This window comes from Octodon degus, unplaced genomic scaffold, assembly GCF_000260255.1.
Source record: "Octodon degus isolate 3935 unplaced genomic scaffold, OctDeg1.0 scaffold00196, whole genome shotgun sequence".
NCBI lineage: Eukaryota > Metazoa > Chordata > Mammalia > Rodentia > Octodontidae > Octodon > Octodon degus.
This window is the reverse complement of record NW_004524772.1, coordinates 1239360-1255966: the sequence shown is the minus strand read 5'-3', so window position 1 is coordinate 1255966 and position 16607 is coordinate 1239360. Positions and strand designations below refer to the sequence as shown.

At 37.2% G+C, this 16607-nt stretch overlaps 1 protein-coding gene across 3 annotated transcripts in view; it reads right to left on the bottom strand.

Moving 5' to 3' along the window:
* Nucleotides 1-3484: 3484 nt before the first annotated feature.
* Prdm5 (PR/SET domain 5) overlaps nt 3485-16607 on the bottom strand; it is a 209814-nt gene continuing 196691 nt past the window's right edge. For all 3 annotated transcript variants that reach the window (XM_023704426.1, XM_004644243.2, XM_004644244.2), the window contains 2 exons: nt 13758-13862; nt 3485-6201 (listed from right to left, as the gene is read on the bottom strand). In XM_023704426.1, coding sequence (XP_023560194.1) covers nt 6037-6201; nt 13758-13862 — 270 coding nt within the window. In that variant the 3' untranslated portion in view covers nt 3485-6036. The remainder of the gene's footprint in view (nt 6202-13757; nt 13863-16607) is intronic.

Here is a 16607-nt window from a genome sequence, read left to right as displayed (position 1 = left end):
GACCAGGTACTAAATAAATGAATGAATGAATGAATAAATAAATAAATCCCACTGAGAACATTTAAAAAATAAAAAGAAAAGCCATGAACAATTTTTCTTCATATATAATCAATTTACTCAACTCGGATACTTAGTATTAAGAATACCCTAATCAGCTAAAATATTTTCCTCCTATTTCATATTTTATAGCCATAGAATAAAGGATCAACTGAAGCTCCTGAATATCATAATTTAAGTTCAGGAACAAAACTCAAAATCTCAAAACCCAGATAAAGGCACAATCGGAGACTATACCAAAGTCATGCAGCGGCCAAAATTGCATTAGAAATGAATACCAGGTGAGAAGATTAGGAAGCGCTTGAAGCGCTACTGACAGTTACACTTGACACTTTTATTTTCTGAGGAGAGCTGTGCACTGTGCTTGTCAGAAAAGGAGTTGCAAAATTTATATTAATTGTAATTAGAAAGTAAAGTCAGAGAAAATTTTCTGCATTTTAGTACTAAAATTTTCTACATTTTAGTATTTCCTAATTTTATATCATTTTTTAAAAAATAAAACATTAACAAATAAATAAGGAGAGCATCAGTTCAATAGTTAATTTCAGTATTAGATTAATTTAGCTTTCGACAGTAATGTACAGTGTCTTTGATCTCAAAACCTCTGGAGTCCTTTTCAAAAAATATCTTTTGCATTCACTGGTATATCTGCAGTCATCTTGTTCCAGGTAGATTTATACAAAGGAGGGTCTTGGATTATGTCTATAAGGTAGACTTTTAGCAGATTAACCCATGATGATGATGAACTTCATATGTTAGGGGTAAAACAATGCATTTCTATTTAAATATAGACTCTAATACAAGCCTTGTCAGACATCCAACTGTCACGTGAGGCTGTGAATGGTAGGAAAAAGTTACTACAGTCTGAAAAGCAGTCAGCTCAGTGTTACCAGAAGGAATTGAGAGTGATAAATTTTAACATTATTTGTTTATCCAAAACATATCTATTTAAAAGAAATCACAGTAGAATAAGTAAAAGATACTAGAAAAGTTAAAGAAAAATCATTATTAGTCTCATTAGAAGACAAATCATCAAAAATTGAGGTTATTCACTGAGCTGAAATTGTTTTTAACACTCTTTCCAGAAGCAAAATGATAGTTTTTAGCTTTCTGTAATTAATTCATATCAAGCACATTTTTTAAGAAATGAGATTCATATGCGCTGATTGTGATCAAGGTTAAATCGTTCCAACATTAAGCATAGGAGTCACTGACATGTAGAATATTATTTTCAGCTGGGGATGGGGGCACACATCTATAATCCCAGCACTTACGAGACTGAGGCAGGAAGACCACTGGGAGTTGAAGACCAGCCTGGGCTACCAAGTGAGCTCAAAGCCAGTCTGAACTGCAAAGCAACATCCTGTCTCAAAAAGACAAAAATAAAAAAATAAATAATAAATAATAAATAAATAAATAAATAAATAAGTGATTTTCTTTTGGACATGACTTATGCCAAGTTTACATGGGTACAAGTAATAAAATCATGAATTGCCTTAACATGTGCATAACTAAGAAGTTAAATGGGCTATCAAAGATTTAATGATCACATTTTTATTTTAGGTAACCATTCTACGTATTGTGTAAATAAATATAAACAAGTATTTTATTATTATATTAAGCATTTTTAAAAGAAAGCAAAGACACTCAGGGACACCAGATCAGAGGCACTCTTTTTACATGATATAGTTGAATTCCACACTATTTTAGGGATAAGCAACCTAGAATATTTTAACATGAATCACACTGAATGTTCCGCATTGAAGGCTCATTCATCTGTAGAAAAAGATCAGCAACCTGACCTGGTGGCAGTTTTGAGTGCAAGCCCATCAAGGCTGAGAAAGCACCAAAGGATCAGGACCTCTGCTGAGTCTCGGAAGTCGAAGTTAAGGGAACACATTTCTAATGCAACTTCTCATAGCACAGAATGATTAGGATTATTCATTGTATCAGGCATGCCTCCCAAGATTGAGGCTCTGCCAAAATGATGAAATATCCTTTTAAAGAAGTCAGCGCCAGCCATTTATTGCATTCAATTGTTTTGTAAATATTGTGCTTTGTTATAGCTGCTGCTACACTGCTGAAGTCACTGATTCTCAGCGATGTTCTTCTTTATGTGTTGCTCTAGCTATGTGCAGGAGTGAGATGAGGGACATGGAAAGTGCCCTCTGACTGTCCTGGAGCCGACTTGGCTCAACAATTGTGATTGTTATGACTTCAGTGCAAAACGCCCCCCCGAAGCCACGTGTGTGAGAAGTGAGTCATACACAGGGGCGCTATGCCCATCAGTGCTTCACCTAGGCTGACTTCAGCATTAAATATACTGCTAAGCCCTAAGTGGCTGGAGCCATGATTTGGCAGGGCAGCTACTGCCCCTGCCTTCTGGCTGCCCTGCCTTCTGTCTATCCTGATTTGAGCAGCCTTCCTTTACTAGGAAAGCTTTTCTCCTCCACACACCTTTCTGCCTTACAGCAAGTGGACTATGGACTGAATCTCTCTAAACTGTAAGCCAGGCTAAGCCTCTCCTTTAAGTTACAGGTCCCAGGCATTTTGTTCTAACAACAGAAGAGTGATTAATACAGAAATGCTTTCCAGATCCAGCAACACTTAGAAGTAAAAACTATGAGCCAGAAAGATAACTCAAGAGCATAAGTGCCTGCCTGGCAAGTGCGAGCGAGGTCCTGAGTTCCATCCCTGGTATTAACAAATGAACAAAAATGTACAAACTATAACCCCATGAGGTTGGGGGATAATGAACTAATATTTTCTTCTTTTATTAAAAACAACTTTAAGGTATTTTTTTGATTTTACTCTAGAACTATACTAGTTGAGTTCTGTAATAAAATAAAATGTCAACACCAAGTCTAATAGAGATTTGTGTACATTTATTATAAATTTGTGATAAAACAGAAATGTGATTGGCATTCAGTTAGAGTCACAAGTATTCTATTTATATACATACAAATAAACCTCAACATTAACGGCGAGATATTAGTTCTTTTTTACCTGCCTCCTTCTACATATTCATCACCCCAAAATGAGTTTGCATATGAAATAGCTAGATTTGTGAAGAAAAGATTTATTTTTAGCATCTGTGCTTCCTGTCCAGCTGTGGGAGGGGAGCAGTACATGGGATCGAAGACACACACTAAGGCACTAAGCCCCTCTGTTTCCCCTTCCACTGTCAGTCAAGGCTGTGGCTAAGATCGATCTGGAGAGCTTTGTGTCAAGACATGCGCTTGCGCGACAAGCTCTGCATAAGAGCACAGGCAGGCAGACGCACAGACTCACAGAGCTGAGAGACATACATTTATTCCAAGTAGCATTTTAACTGCCCTGTGGAACTCCAAGAATATGAATCATCAACACATACATTTATGTTCTATGTAGTCAATGAGGAGCAACAACGAAAAGAAAAGCCAGTGATTTTGAAATAAGAAACTCAGGATGGCAAATGTCTTAAATACAGTAAGAAAAATACAGCATTTATCAAAAAGATATCTGAACTGACACACATTATTGAATGCCCCATAGAAGTATTTAATTACAACTCCACAGGCATCGAGTTTGGCTTTTTCTAGACAAAGTACCTGAGGTAAAACTGATTACAGCAAGAAAAAAAACAAAGCCGTCTTTTCAAATGGGTACCTGCATTCTAGTTTATCTACTCATCTATGACTAGTTATGTTTCTGATTTGTCAGTCAAGCCTAAAAACACTTTCCGCTATTATTATGAACAACACAAAAGCGAAAGCACACCAAAGCTAATACACCTGTAGCTATTTATAATCACCTTCTGGATAAAACGTGACAGCATAGAGATGCCTTCTGAGGACTTCTTCTGGCATCTGTCTTTTGAGGAGTGTGGTGGTCCAGTAGCCCTCTACCCTTCCGAGGTTTTCCCTGTCCATCAGCCCACAGCCAGGTAGACCCTACACTCTCTCCTGGTCAGTTTACTCTGAAGCAACATGGCGATGAGCACCACAGTTCTAAGGGAAGTTCTCAGCAGTCCAAGAATTGTGACTCTCACTGAGATTATCCAAGATTGGCACTAGTCCTTCTTTAAAGTTTCAACTTGATATGTAATCAGGGCATGAGGAATGCCAAGTAGAGAAGATAAAAGAATAAGCAGAGTGTGCTGAAATGATATTTCACAGTAGTCCTTTTATACTCAAATGATATAAAAATCTTTATCACGATAAACTGAAGATACTTTGATCTAAAAACATATTGTTGAAACAAAAAATAGTGCAAAACAGGACCAAAATTTATTTTTATAAAATACAGTCTCTGATATCAGATACAAAATACTATGTAGATATGTAACCATACTTATATATCTTCTCAATTATAATTTCAGAATTTATATTTTTAAAAGAGTGTTCTGATGAGTTTCAAATTTAGAATTTTTACAGGCTTTAAATACATCTATATCAAATCTTGATGTTTCTTTTGAAACTAAAGCTGGGCATCAACATAATCTAAAATGCAGTTTGTAAGGTCAAAGAATTGCACCTTACCTTTCCTCCTTAACCTGCCATAATAACTTAAAACTGTAGTTCTTCTCTCTTCAGCAAGTTCCAATTATGGGGTTCATAGTTGTATTTCATTTTAACTTTTTCAGGCTTTTGGATTTCCCTAGGTGCTGCAGCAGGCTGTTTTCATCATTGAAAGCTCTAAAATGGTTTGCCATTGCAACTGTAGATTATTTTGACAACACTATAATCTTGCATTGTATTATCTCCCTAAGTAAGATGTTCATCATATGTTGCTGTCAAGCACTTTACTGAAGTAGAATCTAAAGGAAGAAATCATGCTCTTGCTTTCATTTTCCTCACAGATTAATGAAAATTTCAATCATAACAATTGCCATATTTTTATTTTTTTATATTAAGTTCCTAATTATATAGGATTATTGAGGACAATTCAAAACTGTTTCAGAATGACCAATTGCCAAGATTATGGAAAACAACTTTTACAAAACAGAATGTTAACATTCTGAGGGTTCTATCACACATACACAACATCTACTGTGTGCTTTGATGGAATGAGAGGGTAAAGGCTACATTTATCACAACTAACGAGGCAATGCTACATGATTGTCCTGCCACTCTGCCAGCAAATCCGGAGACCAGATTATTTGTTTCTATTTTTAGCTCTGTATACTTGTATGCCATTCATTTCTGAAGAGAACAGCAGAAACTCATGAGGAGGGACAGCTGGCTGAATATTTAAATGTTACAGTTAGTTTTGTGTAGATCTTAGAAAAGTATTCCAGATCATGAATATCTGCATGAGAATGATGGGTAAAATAATGATTTCTGAGAATTCTCTCACACAAAAAAATAATTTCATAGATGCTTTAATTCTCAAATATCTCTTTTTTAACTCACTTGTTGTATGGAACTATTAAATAAGACAGACTCTTGGTCTGTCTCAAGAAATGCAAGTATTTCTCACAATAATCATGGTTGAGACTGTTAAAATATTTACTCTTATTTGCAAAGAAATACTTGGCTATCGCAACTTCTATTGAAGTTAGTAATAAGCAGCTGCAATAATCAGCCTTTGAAAGTGTTGCATACGCATATACACACAGATATATATGTGTACAAAAATAACAATAAAATAAGGCCTAATGGGGAAATATGCCAATAAATTTCATGATAGGAAGATAGACGAGAACCGTAATTCCTTTCTCCATTTTATAAAATAAAACACAAATAGTGTTTTGCAAGGCTACATTATTTCTGTTTATGTTATTTCTTGGTAAAAGTAAGATGTTATCTTTCACGCTCTCTCTCTCTCTCTTTTTTTTTTTTTTTTTTAATATGTGCTTCATAGACACCGATGGTAAGTAAATAGGAACATGAGACCACTAATGTACTTTTGGCTCTTTCTGTTATGTTGATCCAGTGAGAAAAAGCTGGGATTCCTATTAGTGCCCCTGTGAATGGCTTAAGTCCTTTCCAGCTCCCATTAGCTGTCAGCTACACCATGGATATTGTCCATATGCACTTTGAGGTAGTCATTCCTTGTAAACTTCTTATGGCAAAACTGGCATTCTGCCAGGGGACGATTGGGATTATGCGTCATCTTGTGTCGGATCAGCATTTTCTTCAGGCTAAAAGCCAAGTCACAAACCTAGAAAAGATCCAAACGTATCAATCGCATTACACCGAAAAACCAACTTAAGGTTTGTACAATCGACATTATTCAAATTTCTGCCACCGTGTATGCAATCACAGGTCTAAGAAAAACAATTGTTCTTGGAATAAATTAAATTTAGCATCCACAAGAATGGGGGAAGAAATTAATTCAATTTCCAAGTTATGTTTTGCAACCTCTGCCCCATAATTACCCTCCCTTCCCTGAGCATCTCTGCAGGAGCAGCGTCCTACAACTAATACCTTCTGCATGATTGATGCAGTGTGCAGTGCATGTTAAACCTGTTAAGTGAAATGCTCCAGGGCATACGTGGCATTACTCTCGAAGGCACAAATGGCATGAGACATTCTCACCGTGATCCTGCCACATCAGTCCCTTGTGTGATGCTGAAGTTACTTCAAGCATAGCAAGGGGACATTTATTATCCACTATTCCATTTTTTGTTTCTTATTATATGCTTTGTTTAATAGAACAAATTTACTTCATATAAGCTTCTCCACATTGCCACCTGGCTCAATATACAACCCGATAATTAAAACCAGTAAGTTAGCACAGAACATGCGTGGCATAATTACGTAAGTTATAAAAAGAAATAAAATTCAAAGCTTGGTGTTATTTGCAAAAATTCCATTTACATAAAAATCTTCAAAAGCACATCCATTCTAAAATAAGGCACATTTAACTAATGTGAAAACACCATGGAAAACATAATGAATATAATGAGAATGGAAACTGCATGTAAAACTACTGCAAAGAAAGCCGGAGCCCTCAATGAGGTAAGGCTTGTGAAAATAGTATGGCAAATAAAAACTGGGCTTTCTTTCTGGCGGAAGTAGGACCTGCATTCTCAGCAAGAAGAACCTCCAAAGCCTGAGGTGCTAACCAGATAAGAAGGGGACTAATCCAATGATAATATATTTTAGCAGATGTGTAAGTAGCAGCATGGTGTGGATCAAAGAATCCAAGCTTTTGAGTGAGACCGCTTTCCGGGGACTCCCGCCTATCTTACCATCCCAATTTAAAGCTGAGGATACCATCCCTGGATACCTTTTTGTCTCCAGGTATCAAATAAGTAAATCAATTTATTATTTAAGTATTATTTAATTTGTTTATTTATTTATTTATTTGAGCATTATTTTTCTACTCACTGGATCCTTAGCTCTGGGATGGCATGGATCTCTGTGGAGTTTTACTTACACACAACATTCCACTAAGTTACTTGTTCAAGAACCAACTTGGGTTTGAATTCTGACCACTGCTTATTAAAGAAGTTCAAATGAACAAATTAACCCCTTTAACTTCACTTCTTCACCTGCAAAATGACAATAATGATGGTTACCTGACTGGACTGTAAGAATAAATAAAACAGTCTAGGCTGACTGGTGAGATTTCCGAGACTTGATGAATGTTAGTGAATAATTCTTCCCTTTTATCTTTTCTACCAAGAAGGTAGCATCAGGGCATTTGGAAATAGTAAACTGATATTAATAAGAAAGTCAAAAATTGCCACATGAGTGAGCTCAAAGAAAGCAGCTACTCTGTTCAAGGGGAGGGAACAACTGGTATGAGGGACAGGAGAAAAGAAAGAAGGAAGGAAGGAAGGGAAAAAGCAGTACCTACATATACACATAGGATATCTTGGACAACTGTACTACTGATTTCTGCTGGTGTACTGAAAAGAGCAGTTAATCTCTCTTGATTTTAATTTTTTATAATCTTTTGACCAATCTTACTGACTTGCACCCAGTAATCTGAACAACTAATCTGAAGCCAACAGTATGCAATGTAACAATCACTGTTGAATTCCTATCACTTTGCTCATGAAATTCTGTATTATTTCTAATAGGTTTTCAGACTATTATTTGTATCTCTTTAAAAATAAAAATAGGTTCTTTTTGTAAATATTTATGTCATTCTGAAGACTGTGTAAACAAGTGAAATAAATGCTTAGCAGTCAAAATGAAAATAGAAAGAAAGCAGCTATTCTAAAGAATGGAGGTGCCAAAGAACATCTCAGTATTGTGCAAGCAAATAGGATAATTCCTGGAGAAGGCACACTTATCCAGTTAATCTTAGGAAACAACATTTCTCTTTGGTGATAGGTCATGATCATAAGCTTCGTAATTATAACTAGAAACTGACTCTATACCTTTAAAGTCACTGAACAACAAAGTCAAGTTGCTTTAAACTCAGAGAGAAGGACTACTAAAATATGATGACTATAAATGTATAAATTATGAAAATGGAGAGGTATTAAATATCCCATTTAGAGGACAAGACTTTGAAATTAGGAAAAAAGCAAGGCACAAACACATATGGTCCTTTCGTATACATTTCCAAAAAGTAACATACACACAACTTGAAAAGCGGGGGTTAGAATGGGGAGCAGATGTACAGAAGATGGTGGTAGGGATAACTGAAACCGATACATGCTTCCTCAAGAATGTCCTGAACAGGCAAAGAGATGGCATCCCTCAGCGAAGCCGGAGTGCCACTTGTGTGAACATCTCTGACGCAAGATTTATATGTAGGATGCTTTTGTAGAATCATTTATGAAGCTGAAATGCTACACTCAATTTGATTGGGTGAAGAAATATTTTTCAGCTGTTAGAAAGTTTATATTTAGAAAAATGTTTAAAGGAAAGAGAAAATGTAAAGGGAAGGAAATAATGACAAAATTACTACAATTTAGTCTACAGTATTGAGCTAGAGGCTAAAAATATTGCAGAAATAAATATATGGGGAAATGTCAACAACAGACTAATGTAAGTATTATTTGACATCAGTTGAAAAACTAGAGATCATTTTATTTGTCTCCATTTGTTTTTGTACTTCTTCATTTTTCTGGCTTTACAAAGCAAAATTTTTGTAATCCCAAAGCACATAAAGCAACGCTTTTAAATAGATATTAGTACTACTATCCCCATTTTATAGAAGAAATGGAGATATTGAAAGTCATCCAGATTTCCCATATTCACATAACTAGCAAATTATTTCCAAGACTTAAACTCAGACAGTCTGGGTTTGGTTTCTACGGCACCTCTGAAGGGCCAATTGTTACTAAAAGCTTTCACTTCAAACAGACTTGTGAGCCCATCTTGCAATTCCCATTTGTCTGGCTAACACCATTTTAAACACCAAAGTTATTCTGAAGTACAAAGAAAGCTCTTAGCTCAGCTCCCCAGTGTGGTGGAAGGGATATGAAGTGCAAGTCCATTTACACAATCACCATGGAAATTATAGCGAGAGCAAGCTGGAGACGATGGAAAGGAAGCTGAGTGAGACGAGGCAGATATTGGGAAGGTTTGGGAATTCAGGAAGTCCTAGAAGCTCTGCACAGGAGATGACGTGGCAACAGTCTAACAGATCGCTGAGTGAAAGCCAAAATGGGGGTGAAACACCAGCGCAGAGAAAGCACTACGCTGTGTCACAGCTCAGCAGCTGACCACCTAGAAATTTAGTTTTATGACGATGAGCTCAAGTGTAGTCATTAAAGGATTCCAAATGATGCCATGGATAAATCAGCCACATGCAAAGGCATTTACAGTCATTTTAAAGATAGGGAAGAATGACAGAGAATTCAAGTGTACAACAGGGATGTTTCTTTTTCTTTCTTTCCACTTGAGATTCTTAGATAACTCTTTCCCTTACTCTGAGTTAACATTAATTCACCTGCTAAAAATGGAAAAATGTTGTCTCTATTACACTAGCTTGAAGATTAAAAAAAATTTAAGGCGTAACTGAAACAAGATATTTAACAGAAAATACCTTGATAAATAGGAATTAGAATTTTATGCAGGCATCTTCAGTTAACAAATACTGTGTACAATGTGGCTGTCATTTCAGCTAAGAATACAATGATAAATCACACTGTTTCACCATGTGGAGTCTACAGTGTAGGAGTGGTATTTGTTTTTGTTTTAATTTCTATTTTTATATATTTATTTATTTTTCTGTATTTTAGGGAAGGGTCTACAGGGTGTTCAGGGTCTCACTACTAGAACAGACTCCTAGTGATTCTTCTGTTTACAGCCTCCCAAGTGCTAGGATAATAGGCGCGTGCCACCACGCCCAGTCTCAACTGCCATCTCAGTGCACCCAGGGGGCGGGGCAACAAGGCAGCCAGGGGATCAAATCTCTGGCTCCTGCATCTGCTGGCAGGTGCTTTAATCCACTGTGCTATTTGGCCAGCCCTAGAAGTGGTATTTGTAATGCCATTAAATTCACGCTAAGACAGACACAGTGGCAAGAAAACACAATTTTAAAACATGAAAGGACTTGATGGGGAATTTCTTCCAAGAGGCCATACGAAGGGACAAGAAGCACAGGGAGAGATCCGCAATGTCATTAACCTTTAGGGGAATGCAACTCAACCCCTAAAGAGACACACAACTCCAAAGAGACAGTTATAATTAACCAAACAAAGAAACAAAGTGGGAAACTGCTGCCAACGGTGAGCAGAAACTGAAATTCTGATGTACTTTCAGTGGAAATAAAAGTACTTTGGCTTCAGTGCAAAACAGTATGAATGGGGGTTTCTCAAAATTAAAATGCAGAATCTACATATGGCTCAGCAATTCCATGCCTAGGTGTAGGCCCCAAAGAACTGAAGATAGATAAGGTACTCACACAAATTCTGGTGCACCCGTATTTATCACAGTGCTACTCATAATAGTCAAGAGGTGGAAGCCACCACGGTGTAAGTGGAAGAGTGAATAAATAAATTGTTCTATAAAATACAATGGAGCATCACCCAACCAGCATGAAAAATTGTTTACTATAATAGCTACAACAACAATTAAATTTGAGTACAATAAATGAATAAGTCAATTACAAATGTCACATATTATATAATTCACTTATAAGAAATACCTAGAGGGCCGGCCAAGTAGCTCAGTGGATTAAAGCACCTGCAAGCAGACACAGGGGCCAGGGGTTCAATCCCCAGGCCAGCCATGCCAGCCCTGCCCCGAGGCACACTGAGCTGGCAATTGAGACTTGGGTGGCATGTGCCTGTAATCCTAGGTCTTCAGAGGCTGCAAACAGGTGGATCACTACCAGTCCGATCTAGTAGTGAGAACCTGAATACCCGGTAGATCCTTCCCTAAAATATGGAAAAAGAAAGAAAGAAAGACCTAGAATAGGCAGATATACAAAAATGAAAGTGGTCTGGTGGCTTCCAGGGTGTAAGGGAATGGAGATTAACTGTGGAATAATGAGTGTGGGGTTGATCTTTGGTACAACAGAAGCATTTCAAACTGAAACAAGTGTTGCATAACACTGTCAGTGCACCACACGACATTGAGCTCATTTTTAAATGCTTGTTTTTGGTATATAAATTTCACCTAAACATCACCTTGCAGGGTATGAGGGATGGAGAACACAGTCACAGGAAATGGGATCTGCAGCAAGGGTGAGGGCCTGAGATATGGCCTGATAGAAGGCAGGAACTCTGAGAGAAAGTGGTGGTCTGCATGCTCTTCAGCAGGCAGTGATCAGAAGTAAGGTGATGAGATTAAGAAGGAGCAGATGATGAAGACATGATTTTGAAACAGTGACAGCCAGTGCGCCCTTGGGCGGGATGCGCTACAGGGAAGCTTCTGGCCACTTGGAAATATAAATCTTCACTGCATATTCCAGTCTGGGCTACCGAGGATGCCTGGCAAGTTCTGTGTCCGCAGAAGTATATGGTAGAATGGTAGACAGGAAATAGCATGCTTGCAATGGGAGAGCTTAATACATCACTGTTGGGCTTACCTAAGGAAACAGTCAACAAAAATATTCCTCATGGACAAAGGAAGTATGTGATGGGGTGAAGATGTCCCTTCCCTACACTGTTAAAGCTTAAGTTAAGGCCCATATTGGTTATTTATGAAGATAAGTAAGTCCTTCAAACAGTTTCTGTGTCTAGAAAAAAATACTTTCAGTAAGAGTAGCACTTAATTAAACTTGTTGAAATTATTAAGACGGTAGTCCACATGAGAATAGAGCTCCATGTGTATTTCTTTAGACTGTGGGCTTTTCTTATTTTTTGTCTCTTAATGTAATATATGTTTTTATTTTAAAGTGCATAAAAATGAAAACAATACCAAATTTCAAGATAAGATGATAGGAAATTAACAATGGTTATTATATTGCATCTTATTTTCAAAGTAGTTGCTTAGATTATCAGATAGGCTTACAAAATTGAGCAAACAATATAGGCACTAACTTTTGCTTTCAGTGAAATAATATAAATTAGTAGTACAGCTACCTTGTATATATGTATAAACATATTTTATTCCCTTCTGGTGCACTGTTGAAAACTTTTTTTTTTATTTTAGGTATTTGGTACAGGTTCTTACTACACAGGTTGGACTCATAGCAATCCTCCTGTTTTGGCCTCTGTAGCACTGGGATTACAGGCGTGCACCACCAAACCTGGTTTCAGTGGACCACTTGGCACACCTGGGGTGGGACCAGCATGGCACATGGTACTAGGGATCAAACCCAGGTCCCTGCACTTGCCAGCCAGGTGCTTAGACCACTGGGCTATCTCCCCAGCCCCATATAAATACGTTTTTATGAGCAGGCCCACTGGGAGTGCACTGGTGCCTTAGCCTCACCACCAATGATTCTTGGAACCATCCAGTGTTTGTGAGCTTCCTTGTTTAGAGACTGCTTGCCACACTTTCTCCATTGAGACTCACTCACGGGATTACATTCTTGACTATCAACAAGTAGAGAGTCTGCACAGCGCTTGCTTCACACCTTAAAACTTCTTCTTTCCTCTTACACTGAGCTACATTACTATTCACTCTGGTATATATGTGTCAAAAATAATTATCGTATGCCTTCCCAACACCTGTGTCAATTTTTTGTCAATTATCAACCTATCCCACTAAAATACTGACACCACTGGCTGAGAATTTCTCCTAAATTAATCAAAGCTCAGATTAAATTTACTGAGAACAGTAGTAATTCTTCTTTTTAAAAGTAATGTAAACACTTGTCATTCCAGTTCTTTTCAAATGTCATGAGCAGAAAAAACTCAGTGCAGCATCATTTAACAGAGAGGAATTTATATGCATGTTAGAAATTTACTGTATGGATTAAACAAAGTAAATAATATCTGTGACCAACCAAATTTTTGATTTAACAGTCATTAAACTGTCAAAGACTTGGGCACAAACACGAAAGCTGCCTCAAACAAGGTGAATTTACACCTTGGAAGAACAATTCAATGACATTAAAATGGTGCCAGCGTGTTAGAAAAAATTAGATTTTATTTGCTGCCAGTGAACTGTGATGAATAAAACAACTACAAACTGATTACAGGGATTATGCAATCAAAAGCTGTAAACAATGTAAGACATTAACAGGCACAGACTGGATACGCTACAAGCTGAACACACGCATGGCTATGTCAATGTGTGCATGCGTGCATGCGCATGCGAGCGCACACACACACACACACACACATGCACACACAAACACATACTTTCCTCTTACTGCAAAACACACTAAGGAAACAGAAGAGAATTCAAACTCACATCACACTGGAAAGGCTTTTCTCCAGTATGGGTCCTCTTGTGCTCGTCTAGGCCCCGCTTCTGGCTGAAGGCTTTGCTGCACTCTGAGCACTTGTACGGCTTCTCCTGCAGTCAATGAGAAGAGACAGGTGAGAGCATGAGTGACGCACAGCCCTCCTTGGGTTGGGTGGGCATCAGGCTGGTGGGTGTGCACCTTGGGCTGCAGGATGCCAAGGCAAAATCACAAGGACAAGGAGCTATATTAAATTTTCAAGGGAAACAGCAATCATCAGCTTTTGGACACTGAAAACTAGCTCAAGGCAGTTCCCAGTGGTGCATGGGGTTTTGCTATGTATCTTTCTGGGCATCATATATTTGTATAGTTGGTCTTTTGTTGGTTGCTGTAATTTAACTACTTACCCTGAATTGTCACTCATTTTTCTGGTCTCAGGATGCTCTAAAAACTTACTGGGATACAGAGGGCATCCTAATTCAAGAAAACTTGAGGATTCCTCATCAAAAATAGTTTATTTATGTCAGGGAGGTTCCTGGAAATTAAAGATATCGGAACTAAAATTTTAACAAAATTTGGGATAAATTTTAAAAAAGCTCAACTCTGTTTTACACTTCTCAATTTCTGTGATTGAAGACATTTTCCTAATGTTCTATTTTATAATCAAAAGTACTTTTGAAAATTACGCTTTCTAAAAGCTGTTGTTCGGGCTCTTCAATGATACCTCTGAAAAGGAAGAGAAGAAGTGGCCAAATAGCCATCTTTGATACTGAGAATTCAAACACCACCATCATTCTGGTCTGTAATGAACTGTGAACTACATATACTAACACTGTTCTGTTTAAACAACTAATAAGTTACTACTTAGCACCTCAGTAAAAAGATATGTATCGATTTTTGTAAACTTACAAATTTTTCTAAACTACATCTTTAAAAATATTGTTATAAATACAGTTTTTACATTGAGTTAGTGTAAGTCAATTTTATCTTCCTAATATACATTCATATTTTCTCCTTAATACACTTTACAGACCTAACAAACAGTATGTAAGTAATAAAGCAGACACACATGTGCCCACCCGCTAGCTGAAGAAATCTAGTACGCCAGGACGGAGCACCTGTGGGTCCCCGACTCTGCCACTGCACACCTTCCCGCCTCTGCAGGGAAAGCCTCTTCTCTGAATGTATAGTTTTAGTAGTTTTTCTTGCCTTTTTCTATGCTTTAGTAGTTTTTCTTTTACCACATATGTATGATGGATCCTAAGCAGGATATGTTATTATTCTGCCTTTCAATCGTACAGAAAGAAGGTCATGCTATATTTTTGTGTGTGTTCTTCTCAAGCATCACTTTTGGTCAGCATTATCTGTCTGAGCTTCTAAGTCCCCATATTAATGTTGTGAAGCATACAGCTCCTCTCTTTCGCTCACTTTTAATGCTGTATAGTATTGCATTTGATGGATGCACCACAGTGCACAGACCAGTGATGAACATTTACATTTCCCCCAATTATTCCTCTTAACAAATATCAGTGCTGTCAATCATCTTGTACCTGTACAGGTGAACTTAGGGGAGGGCGATTTTCTAAGGGACGAGATAGGAGGTTGCATTTCTAACATTTTTCAGAAGGGCCAAATAACTCTAAAGTTAATAGACCACTGTAAATGCCAATACCCATCCTTATAATTCTATCAATCAATCTTAACAAGCTACAGGAGCCCCACAACTTATCCAGGAACTATGTATAAACCCATGAGTATCCTAAGTCAAAGTATATCTAGTATACTTAAGCTATCAAACACCAGAGCTCCACTCTGCAGCTGGACAGCAGCACTGCGCATTGTCAGCTGTCTGCCCTCATGGCTGTGTGGCTGGCTTGGTTCTCCTGAGAGCTGTGGCACACTGCTATGGAGCCACGTGGAGAAACCCTCCCTGCTATACATCCTTACCCTGAGGAGAGAGATCAGAATCCCAAATTTAAAGGAGAGTTTCTATTGAATTAACAGTTGTAATGGCCAATCACCCTAAGTTGAGGGCTGTTTTATTTTCTTGGAAAACAGGATTTTTCATCACTTTGAAGAGATGTAATAATTTTATTTTATATTTATTTATTTATTGAGGAACTGGGTATTGAACTCAGGCCCTTGCACTTGCGAGGCAAGTGCTTATTCTACTGAGCCATCTCCCTGGTCCCCATATAATAATTTTAATAAATGTAAGAATTCTTTTTTACTTAAAAGTCATGTGATTATAACACATGTATAAAAGCTTTATAAATTTAGTATTTGCTAACATAGTCATATTTTTCTTTTAGTTTATATCATATATATAAGTGATTCTTATAAACAACATACAACTAGAGTTTGTTAAGTCCAGGTTTTGTGACCAAAAGATTGTGTCCAGATGGCAAATTTTATCTTCCTACATCTGTGGTTCCTGGTATGGATAAGTATTTATAAGATTTATTTTGTGCATTGCTTTTATCCTACTTATCCTACTTACTTGCTATATTTTCCTTACATATATTCATTCATCTTTTAGATTATTATCCTCCTGTACTTTAGAAATTATGAACTCCATTTCTATCCTTAGTTTTATCATGTTTGTTTAAGTTTGTGTTTCCTCTTCTACTGAAGAATTTATATCCTATGGCACCTTCTTACCTTACATGATAGAGCACAGCATTATTTTATTTATTCTGCCTTTGTTTTTAATTTGGGTCTTAGCTCAGGCTGATAGAACAAAATACTGTACTCTAGATTGGGTGACCTGTTATCAATAGAAATTTAGTTCTTGAATCTTCTTTCTTTCTTTCTTTCTTTCTTTCTTTCTTTCTTTCTTTCTTTCTTTCTTTCTTTCT